This window comes from Hipposideros armiger, unplaced genomic scaffold (assembly GCF_001890085.2).
Source record: "Hipposideros armiger isolate ML-2016 unplaced genomic scaffold, ASM189008v1 scaffold_152, whole genome shotgun sequence".
Taxonomy (NCBI): domain Eukaryota; kingdom Metazoa; phylum Chordata; class Mammalia; order Chiroptera; family Hipposideridae; genus Hipposideros; species Hipposideros armiger.
The window spans coordinates 306,279-318,721 of record NW_017731502.1 but is presented as its reverse complement, the minus strand read 5'-3'; the positions used below and the strand labels follow the sequence as shown (position 1 = coordinate 318,721).

Sequence of the window (12,443 nt, the reverse complement as noted above, 5' to 3'; positions counted from 1 at the left end):
AGCCCACATTTTAATTCATGTCTTGGATGTGCTCCTGGTTGCCAACTGTGGGAAAACAGATCCTAAGTTTCCCCCCAAAAATTATTTCCTCATTAATTTGGGGTATGTCTTATAGGTGTGGTTTATTGGAGGCACATATGATAGATTAAATATTGTCATATGCTCGTATAGTATTTTGTTCATTATTGATAACATTAAAGTACATCTAATTTTTTAGACATGGCTATAGCATTTTGAGTAGAGATGTTTTAATCTGAAATGACATTTTGTTTTTGCTTTATGATTTCTTATCTGTAACAGGAGAAAGCTGGAGTTATGAATTACAGTACTAGAATGTTCCAGTCAGGTTTCTTCTGCTATATATTAGAGAAGCATTTTTATTTAATATAAGAATAGTAAGGAAATCAAACAAAATATGATATCATAACAGGTCTGAACTCTTTTTCCCAGGAAAAGAATTTTGAAATATTTAATCTTTTTAAGAACTCAAATCTATTATATCAGTTTAAATTTTTCATGACTTTAAAAATAGGACTACACAAGAGGCCTGAGTTAAAATGACAAGGGGCATTTGTTTTTTGGCTTCTTGCTGTGAATGATGCCCCCAGCAAAATTGTGGCCCAAGTAGCTTTCGAGGATAATTGGCCCCATGATTTCCCATTGGTTGTCCTATCCCATCTTTTCTCTTCACAAAAAAAAGATTGTGTAAATGAAATCAACACCTTCTAGGTTCCATAATTATATTAAGCAATACTGTTTTACAAAAAAACAAAGCTCAAAAGCTAAAAAGTTCCCAAGGAAAAGAAAATAGAGGTATTGATAGAAATCTAAAAGTAGGAGAATGGGCAAAGAACACCAGCATATAATTAGAAACAAACAGAATTTCTCTCAGTAGCCCTGCACATCTTTTTTTTAAAGATTTTTATTAAAATACAGCTAATATAATATTATAATAGTTTCAGGTGTACACCCTGGTTATTAAACATTTATATACCTAAAGAAGTGATCACCATAAGTCCAGCAACCATCTGACACTGTACCACGCTATCACAATATTATTGACTATATTTCCTGTGCTGTACATTACATCCCCATGACTTACTTGTTTTGTGCCTGGAAATTTTAACCTCTTATTCCCCTTCATCTTCCCCCCGCACCTTTTAAAAATTTTCCATTACAGTTGACATTCAATATTTTTAAGTCAAAGAGTTTCTGTTTCTTCAGGGACTTTTTAAAGGCAGACATTGGAGGGGATGCTGGGATGGTAGGTTGTGGCTGGGTGAATTCCCTGAGAAGGAGTTGATGGATTCAATAAGAAAAGGACCGAGGTCCTGAGATGTGGGGAGTGGAAGAGAGTGACTGCACCCCATTAACACTTTGCCACCAAGGAAGCCACGTTTCCATTAAGGTGAGGAGGTAGCATAAATATTCTACAGAGTAACTGCGGTTTTTATGAGGATTTTGCAACAGTAGGATAGAGCTGCATTGCCCTGACTGTGTTACCAGTGAGAGAGGGAAATACTGAGCATCAGCTCAGGTAAGTTTAGGAAACACAAACCCAAATCAAATTAAGTGGTTCCTTTACTGCAGGCTTCTCAGAGCTTTTGTCTCCCTCACATGTGACATGAATCTCCAGGTTCTGGTGGTGGTAAGGGGCGGATAGAGAACATAGATATGGGTCTAGAGGCATTTCCCACATTTCTTAGCTTCAGGATCCTTATCCTCTCTGAGCTTCATACGGGCACACATTGAGAACTGCTAGAATTGGAGTTACAGAGGTACCCATAGCAGAGGTTAAGAGAGATAAGTCAGGTGATCTTGGAGGAGAGGGCAGCTTAACCAGAGGGACAGGCCTGTTGGACTGTGACCTGCCCACAGGTAGGTGGTACACAGTGATGGAGCTGAGCGGCTGAGCAGAGGGACAAGGTAAGGATGAGGAACAGAAGGCATGGACTGTGTTGCCATCACACCAGCCTGTCTCCTGAACTAGTGAACCCTCCACAGGGTTATACCAATCCCAAATATGATTGTCTTTATTTGAGCAACTTCCAGTAACTGCAGAAGTCAGAGCAGCTCGGGCTAGCGATGAGGGCTTTTTCAGAAGCACCTATACAGGAGAAGTCTATGCGTCTGATCTCCTGGCCTCTAAACAAGATTCCTAGCAGCCAAGGAGGTGCAAATTCAGGCCTGAGAACCTCTTTGAGAAAGAAGTGCACTAAAAGCTTCTCAGTACATGGGCCATCTTGCCGCTTGACTTACTTGTTTTTGTTCTTTCCTCCATTAAACTTATTGTTTTATTTGCCTTAAGATTGTCCCAAAGCAGTTGGATGGGAAAAGAACCAGAAAGGAGGCATGGGACCGAGGATGGTGAACCTCAGTGAATGTATGGACCCTAAAAGGTATATTTTGGAAGATGTTTTGTCCAGTGGGACTTTGCACACCAGGTCCTGTGCGGCCAACGGCATTGCAGAGTTCAGTCCAGGGGGTGCCATTCACATGGGAACATTGAGTGTTCTGGCACTCCTTGCTGCCTAATTCTTAATTTAAGTTTGGTTGTGGGAATTAATGTAAATGATGAATATCCTGAAGGGCACACAGGGCATCTGTTCATCTAGATATTCTAAATTTCGTTTTTGCTTCAAGCTCAGACTTTCAGACCTGTATACCTGCACCACATTTGAGTCCTTTATTCATTGCCCTTTAATTTTGTCCTATTAGCCTATGTTGAAGGACATTATAAGAAATATTTCACAGAAACCAGTATTATATTAAAGGGAGGGTGTAAGTGCATCATTTATTGAAGGGACTTAGAAATAAGTTTCTCTGTTTTCAGTATTAGGAAAAAGTTTTCTAAGTTAAGCAGCTGGTGTGTTTTTATTGATGGACAAACTGACTCCTATCACCAGCCGTGCTTCCCTTTCCATCTTGGCTGCTAGGAGCTCAGTATCAAATATGTGGCCTATCACTCCCCCTTGCAGAGGGCCACAATGGCATGCATTCTGTACAGTAACCTTTCTCCTCACCATGTACCCTCAGGCTCCATCTCATTTTCCCTTTGATCCTAATTCCATAGTATTTATTTCTTGGTTTCTCATACAGCTACTTTCTATTTAAAAGGGACATAAATGAGTGATTGACTGAGTCAATAAACAATTCTCTCATTTTCTAGGTTAGCTGAGTCATCAGTGGATCTAAATCTCAAATTGATGTGTTGGAGATTGGTGCCGACTTTGGACTTAGACAAAGTTGTGTCTGCCAGATGTCTGCTGCTTGGAGCTGGCACCTTGGGCTGTAACGTAGCTAGGACACTGATGGTAAGTTCGTGGGGGCGGAATGGTACCTTTGAAGTTGTGGCTTCTCTTCCTATTTTACTCTACTTAATTGCCTTCCAACTTCCAGATGTGCCTTCCCCTCTCTCCCTCCTTCTCTCTTTCCTTTTTTCTTTCCTCAGTATATTTTTAATTATAAAAAGAATACATGTTTTTCTTATAAGGCAGAACCAGAAAGCCTCCCCCCACTCCCATCCCAAGTTTCATCTCCCAGAATTAAACAGCTTTCATAGATTAGCATGCAGCATATCTTTCCCTGAAGTTTTCGCAGGCATATACAGAGAGACATTTGTTGTCTTTGCTGTTATTTATTTATTTATATTTACAAAAATTGGATCATAGCATACTGTCTATAATAGGTTTTTATTTTTGACTTAATAGAAAAATAACTGTGGCTCTCTTCCTATGTATTCCATATTATGTATATGTAGTATTTTGTTATATGACTATTCCTCTGCTTATTTCATCCATTTCAGCCTATTTTTCTTTTAGAAGTGCTGATGAAATGAACATTTTTATATTTATATCTTTACATATTCATAGGATTACTTCTTTAGGAAAATAGCCCAGAAATAGAATTGCTGTGTTAGAGAGAATGTTCAATTTATATTTATATACAGAGGGTGCCCAAAAAATGTATACACATTTTAAGAAAGGAAAACTGTATTAAAATTGTAATACTCAATATATACTGATAACAAAAGATGAATACAAGTCACGTTTGACTTCTGCAATTACAAGAGGTACTCAAAGTGGTTACCATCAGCATCCAGACATTTCAGATTACGGCGAGCTATTGCTTCAGCAACGTTGACCAAAGTGTCCACTTGTATACATTTTTTTGGCATCCCCGATATATATATATTTTTTCCCCAAACTAAATTACCTTTCAGAAACATTATACTAGTCTGTATCCTAGAAACATGTGAGAAACAGAGCTTATTAATTTGCATTTCTTTAATTAGTGAAGTAAGTCTTTAATTTTATTTCTTTTGTGAATTTTATTTTTTATGTTCATGTCCTTTGAGTTGTGTTTCTTTTATTGATCTGGAGTTCTTTTTATTATGGATATTAACCTTTTTCTGTTATATGATGCAAATACTTTTCTCAACTTATTTAAGGTATGTTTAGCCATACAAAAGTTTTTTTGAATTTTATGATTAAATGTCAATCTTTTCCTTTATAGTTTAAATCACTCTTGTTTTTTATGTGTAGCTCTTTATCAATGTGGAATTTATTTTTGTTATATGAGGAGAGGTAAAGAATAACTTCTTTTTCACAAAATGGATAGTCATTTGTTTTAATGGCATTTATTCAATAATACAAATCATCATTTTTCTACCTGTGTCAAATACTAAATCTCCTTATATACCTGAGTCTCTTTATGGGTTCTCTATTTTGTTCTTTTGTTCCATTCATTTATTCCTCTAGTCCTACTCACAGTTTTAATTGAAATGACAATGAATTTATAGATAAATTGGGAAGGATTGGCATCTTTATGATATTGATCCTTAGTTCCAGAAGCATTTCAATTATTTAGAACATCTTTGTCTTTCTGTAGCATTTTCTTTATATAGGTCTCACACATGTCTTATCTAATTTATTTCTACATATTTAATGATTTTTTTTCTTTTAGAGATATTTTATTCCATTAAATTTTTCAGTTGACTATTACTGGGATATAGGAAAGATAATGAGTTTTGAATGCTTATCTTCTGTCTGGCCATCTTTCTAAGTTCTCTTAATTATAATAGTTTTTTATTTGATTCTTTTGAATTTTGTAAGTTGATAACATTTATACTTTTATTAACATTAGGGGAATATGTTAGTAAATTATGTTTCATCATACAAGAAGGCATATTCTAAAGCCATTGTCTTATAGGATGGGCTAGGACTCCATAGTAATGTTGGAGGAATAGCAATGAGAGTTGACATCCTCTTTTTGTTACCGACCTTATGATCAAACTCTTGTTTTTACCTTTAATTTTGATATTGGTTTCTGTTAAGTGCTCTTTTTAGAAGTTAAGGAAGATGATTTCTATTTCTAGCTTACTGTGAGTTCATATCAGAAACGACTGTTGAGCTTTATCAAATACATTTATCAAGCTAATCAAAGTATTCTAATGTTGAGCGTTCTTAGAATACACCGTATTTGTTCATGGTATCTTATTCTTACGATATACATTGGAATTCAACTGGTAATGATTTATTTATAATTTTTACATCTGTATTCATAAGTCACATTGGTCTATAGTAATGTTTTTCTTTGTGGTATCTTTGTATATCTTACACCTGTTATGCTAGCTTTATAAAATAAACTTAAAACTTTCTGCCTTTTCAATATTCCAGGGCAGTTTAACTGTATGGCTTATCTGTTCCTTGATGGTTTGGTAAAATTCAGTTATAAATCCAGCTGGGCCTGGTGCCTTTTGGAATTAATTATGTTGGTGGTGTGGGAAGAGAATCAGGGAACTTTTACAAATGTTTCTGTATTGATTAACTGTTCAGATTTTATACTACTTTTGAGTCAGTTTGGTCATGTTGTTTTCCTAGAAAATCCAGTTCATCTAAATTTAAAAATTAATTGACGTAAAATACCTATTGTATTTTTTAAATCATCTTTTAAATCTTCTCTTCTTTTTAACCTTTCCACATTCTTAATGTTAGGACTTCATGTTTTCTCCTTTTTTCTCTATTTCAGACTTGCCAGAGAGGCTTGTCTATTTTATCAGTCTTTTTGGAGAACTAAATCATTGATTGATTTATTAGTTCTATAATTTTTGTTTTGTTTTACTTTCAGACTCATTAATATCTACTTTTATCTTTATTTTTTCCTCTTTTTGTGGATTTTTTTTATTAATTTACTAGCTTCTAGGATTAGGTGCTTAAGTTTTCTTAACATTTTTTAAAGTTATAAAGTCAGTTATAGACCCATTATAGAAAATTTGTAAAGTATAAAAGCTATAAAGCAGGAAAAGAAGGTACCCATTTTCCTACCACTTCTTCTCTTATTTATTTCCTTTCAGTGTTTGTTTAATGTATATTTTAAAACCTTATTTAATATATAGTAATGTCCCTGCTTTTATCAATTAACACTGTAAACACTTTCCCATGTCATTAAAAAGTATGTTTAGGGCCGGCCAAGTGGCGCGTTGGTTAAGAACTGGCTTGGGACGCCAAAGGGCCCCAGTTCGGATCCCACATATGAGGGCCAGTGACACTGCCCTCTATAGCTAAGATGCTGAACAACAGCTCGACCTGGAGCTGGGCTGCCGTGGGTCGTCGGCGACAGCTTAGGCTGCAGTCCCCTGCTGCAGTGGGCTGCCGTAAGCTACCATGTGTAGCCGGCAGCCAGCGTGAGCGGCCAGCAGCCGCCATGAGCGACCGTCCAAAGGCCGGCGACTGATCTGCCTCGCCCGGGAAGAGCGCAATGATGGTGTCAGCTTGGGCCAGTGAAGCAACGTCCTCCACAACTAGACTGAAGAACAAAAAACAATAGCAACTTGTCTGTTCCCCTTCCCCCGATTCCCCAATAAAAAAAATCTAAAAAAAAAAAAAAGGATGTTTATTAGATCTTTTTAATGCCTTTAGAATATGCCTTCTTGTATGATAAAACATAAGTTACTAACATATTCCCTAATGTTACATTGATTCCAATTCATTACATTAGTATAAATTTTTACATAACTATAAATTATGTTGCAAAGAACATCTTCGTGATTACATCTTTGTCAGTATTTCAAATGATTTCCTAGGTTAGATTGCTGGACATATTTCCTTAGGATAGATTCCTGGAAGTAGGTCAAAGGATGCAAACATTTTAAAGACCCTAGAAAGGTTGCCACATTGTTTTCCAGAAAACTGACACCAATTTACATTCTCAACCAGTAAAGCAGATTTTTCACCACCCCATCCTCACCAGCATGAATGTTGTAATTTTCTTTAATCTTTGCAGATTAGCCATTTAAACTGTGTAGCATTCCAGGAAGCCAGAAGTTAAGTGTGAAAGTCCACCAGCATGTGACTAACCTTTGGCATGTTTGTACTTTATCTGGCTTTCTTCCCACTGCCTAGCATGTTCCCAGGCTGCCATCCTTGCTATCCACTCAGCATTGCTTTAAGGATTGCAAAAATTCTTCAGAAATATTATCCCTCAACAAGCATAAGTGACTTTTGGATTTCCCATACCTTTATTCCCCATCCATGGTAGATTACTTGCCTGATGAAAGTAACTTACAAACTGGGTGGGTAGACCAAAAGTTACCAGTGAGCTTCAAAACAAAGAGCCAATTTTTTTTTAAAGATTTTTTTTTTTAATTGGGGAATTGGGGGGATGGAAACAGTGCTGGGGAATTGTGGGAAGGGGAACAGACAAGTTGCTGTTGTTTTTGTTCTTCAGTCTAGTTGTGGAGGACGTTGCTTCACTGGCCCAAGTTGGCACCATCATTGCGCTCTTCCCGGGAGAGGCAGATCAGTCGCAGGCTTCTAGACGGCCACTCACTGCGGCTGCTGGCCGCTCACGCTGGCTGCTGGCTACATACAATAGCTCATGGCAACCCACTGCAGCAGGAGCTGCAGCCTATGCTGTCTCCAGTGACTCACGGCAGCCCAGCTCCAGGTTGAGCTGTTGTTCAGCATCTTAGCTGTAGAGGGCAGTGTCACTGGCCCTCATATGGGGGATTCGAACCGGGGCCCTCTGGCGTCCCAAGCCAGCTCTCAACCATCGTGCCACTCGGCCGGCCCACAAACAGCCAATTTTAACTATGCTTTTGAAAGAATGGATTCTGGCCTGTCTTCCTCAACCCTGAAAACAAATCCTGGGTCTTCACTGATTGTCCCCCTAAAATCATCAGCCTAATTGAATTTAAGGGTCCCTAATAGAAGAATATTGAAATAAGAGAGCAGAATCTTATCTTTATATCAATAGCTAATCATAGCAGAGCTTCTCTTAGATTATTATGCTTATTTATGATCTACTGAAATACACACACCCCCATCTCACTGCCCAGAAAGCAGGCATCTTCATTTAGTTGCAGCTCGGGGGGTCTCATTCTTTCCCCACCATTAACTAGATCTATAACCTTAGGTGAGTCACTTATTTTTTCTAGGCTTTATTTTCATATCTGTAAAACAAAGTAATTGGACTAAGGATTTTAGGGATCCTATCCAACTTTAAAATTATGTGGTTCCATAAGACTTTATAGGAGATGTAATTGGAGTGTGTGAAATCATGAAAACTATTTCTGAGAATATGGAATCATCCCCTATATTCCAGATTATTAATGCTTTTGCCTCTTGAAGAAATAATTCATAATCTTCTACAGTGCTAGACAGTGGGAAATAACTTGTTATTTTTCTGAGAAGTTAATTCAAGCTTTAAGTGAGTTTTAAAATGAGCCGTTATTTGTACTTAATTATTCCTTAAGGGAAAGCAAGGACATTGGGGTCTATTGCTAATTCTTTTCAGACAGCAACATAGACAGTTCTTAGGAGGCTCACCTTCAAATCTCTTTCTTGTACCTCTGTCAAGTATAACTAATTAGTAGAGCCACTCTGACATTTCTTAGTCTCATTACTGCAGGAAACCAGGTCTGGTTATATAATTACTTTGTCTTTTAAAGGAGGTTGATGTTCTATTTAGCAAAAACTGAATTTGCACAGTTCCATTTCTGAAGTTTTCTATATTTTGAGCTTCCCAAGCTACTCCAAAACAAAACCCCTTTGAGGGATTTCAAGAGAGACGCCCCATGAAACGTTCATCAGAAACACACTATGATATTCTGTTTCCATGCAGGGGTGGGGCGTCAGACACATCACCTTTGTGGACAATGCCAAGATCTCCTACTCCAATCCTGTGAGGCAGCCTCTCTATGAATTTGAAGATTGCCTAGCAGGCGGCAAGCCCAAGGCCCTGGCGGCAGCAGACCGGCTCCAGAGGATATTCCCCGGAGTGGTATGTCAGTGCTGTTTGGGGATGTCACAGGTTGTCTCCTGTGCCTTTAATGTCTTGGGGAATGAGGCTTGATGGTGTTGGAGAAAGACAGTCAGACATCTGTCACTATCATGTGGCTGAGCCTCTGGGTCCTCATTTCAGAGACAGGGGTTAAAACACACAAACAAAATCTCATGTATTATTATAAAAATGAAATGAAGACTGTCTGAAAAATGTCTTGTAAGTTGCGAAGCATTATCTGACTCTAAGTTGAGAAACTTGGGGTTATGTATGTTTTTATATCCTGTCTCGTTCCAAAGGGGTTTATGGTAGCTCAGGTATAGGATATTATTTTTCCTTTATCACCAGAATACAGAGATAGTTACTTAGAATAGGTTTATGAAATTCAGTTGAATGCAAGTCTATACAGAAGAAAGATTAGACAAAATAGTTGTCTTTTATACTATAGCTGCTTCGTATTTTTGAGTTGGATCATTTACTTTAAAAACACCAGATAATAAGAAACAAGTCATTCAGCTCATTTGATTCAAAACCTCGCTGGTGTTTCTGAGGTCATCCAGCAAAAGAGATTCTGTATCTTGTATGCTTACTAATGTATCTGACAGAGGCTAGATTAGGTGTCTCCAAAGCATCTGCTTATACTTAAAGTACCACAACAGGCTCTCAGCCCTAGCTAAAAAAAAGCCCACTTTCTCAATGTTTCTCTGTTTAGTCGCTCATTTTTTCATTTTTTAGAAGTCTTTGCTTTAGAAATAACTTTGATAGTTTTGTTCATTTGACCCATGTACCTGAGGAACATCATTTATTGGGTTAAATTCAATAGTATCGGTTGAGCATCCACTATGTACCCAGCTAGGTACTGGATGCCAAAAAAAAATAAGAATAAATTACAGCCCTGTCATCGAGGAGTCATACTATTTAGGCTTCTGCTGCAACGGTATTGCATATCACACATCCCAACATCTCGGTAGCTTACAGTTGTAAACATTTATTTCATGCTCACAGGTCTGCAGGTTGGCTGTGGTTTAGCTGCTGGGCCAGGCTGGACTCCAGGCTTCGAGTCAAGTTCCAGTCTGCTCTATAGTCATTATTTCAAAATCTAGGCTCAAGAAGCAACAGCCATCTGGTCCTGCTCTTCTTACCGTAGAAGGTGGAAGTGTAAAAGTGTTGGTGAAAATTTACCATGACCCATACCTCTTAAAGTCTCAGCTCAATAATAAAGGCTCCATCTCCATTGCCAAAGCAAGTCACAGAGCCACGCCCAGAGTCAATGAGTTCAGTCAGTACTCTCTGCCTTCCTAGTGGGAAGTCCTGCAAAGTCCTATGGCAAAGGCATGGACATATAATTCTGTTAGAGGGAGGCAGTGCATAAGAAAAATCCAGTCTATCACTGAAGAGTGCTATGATCTCCCCTTGTGGCCCAGACAGGCCTGGCTTTGAATCTGAGCTCTGCCACTTATTTGTTGCCTGAAATTTTGGCTTGCCCAAATCCTAGCCATTGCCTATGAGCCAATGCAGTTCCTCCTGTTTATTTGTTGTTATTCTGTTACTTACTCATCAAATATTTTGTGCTAGGGACTGGGGAACAAGACAAAGTTCCCTCTCACCTACTTGGAGCCTATAATCTAGTAGGTGAGATAGTCATTAATAACTAATTTCACAAATAATTATAAGTGTAATATGTACTCGAAACAGGAGCTCAGTTGCGTGAGAATGTTTAACAGGAAACCCTGACCTAGACTAGACTTCCTTGAGGAAGTTAAGTCCTGAAGGATGAGTGGGAGTTAGCGAGACTAAGGGTGGCAGAGCTGTCTGTGCAAACACCTGGGGTAGGCAGCAGGATGGTATGTCTGTGGAACTGAAACATAACCAGGGAAGGGGAAGCACAGAGGTCAAGGAAGACAGACAAGAGGCTGGGGCAGAAGCAAGGGCCAGATCCGGCCCTTAGAGATCAAGTTCAGCTTTTCTAAAACACATCTTCCTCAGCACTTACGTCATATTACTCTATTTTCCTTATTGGATTATGAAGTCCTTGAGCTCCGGAGCCAGGTCTTGTATACTCCTATCCTTCATGCCTTATAAGTAATAATAGGTAATGTACAGAACCCACCAAAGTACTAGTGTAACTCATCAAATCATGAAAAATACTTGTGAAGCTATTTCACTTATTGGTTAGCTAGTCTTACCTGTAAAGAACATTTTCTCTATATATTCAATTTAGTGTAGTGTTTTCACTTAAATATTTACCCATTACTTTCCTTACACTAGGACATGGCCAAAAGGTGTACAAGTGAACAAGACATGAAAAGAACTGCTCTGCTACAAATACTGTGCCTAATTTTGGGGTTGAATTAATTGAAAAGGAAAAACCTGACCTTTAATAAATTAAATGACTATTTGAGGTCACCATTTAAAAAAAATTTTTTTTTTTTTTTAAGGTGAGGCAATAAAATGTAGGATTAGGAGCCACACTAAAGTTTTTAAAACCCAGCTCTGGAAATCTGTTTCCAACCCTGATGAGCAACTGATATTGGACTAGTTCTCCTACCATAAACAATTTTGCACCCGGGTAAATCATATACAATGATTCTCTTTAGACAGTGAACTATAGGCAGTGAAAGACGGGAAAGAAAGAATGTTTGTCCCAGCTTATTGCATGAAGGCACTATCTGGCTCATGCCAGAGCCCGTGGGATATTCTTGGTCTTGATGAGCTGAGGAAACTGACGTCTGAGTTCCGAGCAGGTAAGGTGGCTGGAATTTGCAGGCCAGAGTATCAGACATAGAGGAGCCATACAGAGAAGAAGTTCCAGAAAACTCTGTAGGCAGTACCATGAGTCTTTGACTGAATATCAAGTTGTACGTGCTCAAGACATGACTCTTGAGTTAGGCTGGGCAAGAGGCACCACCATTCTGCCGTGAGAATGGAGATACCAGAGCTCCAGCAAGGCAGGGAGACATTGGAGTCCCCCTTATCCAGAAGGGACAGACCTCATTGAATACTCTGACCCCTTAGGTGACACCCCAGTAAGGCCATAGATCTAAACATAAAAGCTAAAACTGCAAAGCTTCTAGGAGCAAGCACCTTAGTGATCTTGTGATAGGCAAAGATTTCTTGGGACCCAGTAAATACTGACCATAAGTGAAAAAATGGATAACTTG

At 38.4% G+C, this 12,443-nt stretch overlaps 1 protein-coding gene across 4 annotated transcripts in view; it reads left to right on the top strand.

Annotated features, from left to right (window-relative positions):
* The window catches only part of ATG7 (autophagy related 7), a 250,861-nt gene that overhangs the window by 62,742 nt on the left and 175,676 nt on the right, over positions 1-12,443 (top strand). For all 4 annotated transcript variants that reach the window (XM_019651069.1, XM_019651070.1, XM_019651071.1 and 1 more), the window contains 3 exons: positions 2,309-2,399; positions 3,170-3,314; positions 9,124-9,282. In XM_019651069.1, the coding sequence (XP_019506614.1) occupies positions 2,309-2,399; positions 3,170-3,314; positions 9,124-9,282 (395 nt within the window). The remainder of the gene's footprint in view (positions 1-2,308; positions 2,400-3,169; positions 3,315-9,123; positions 9,283-12,443) is intronic.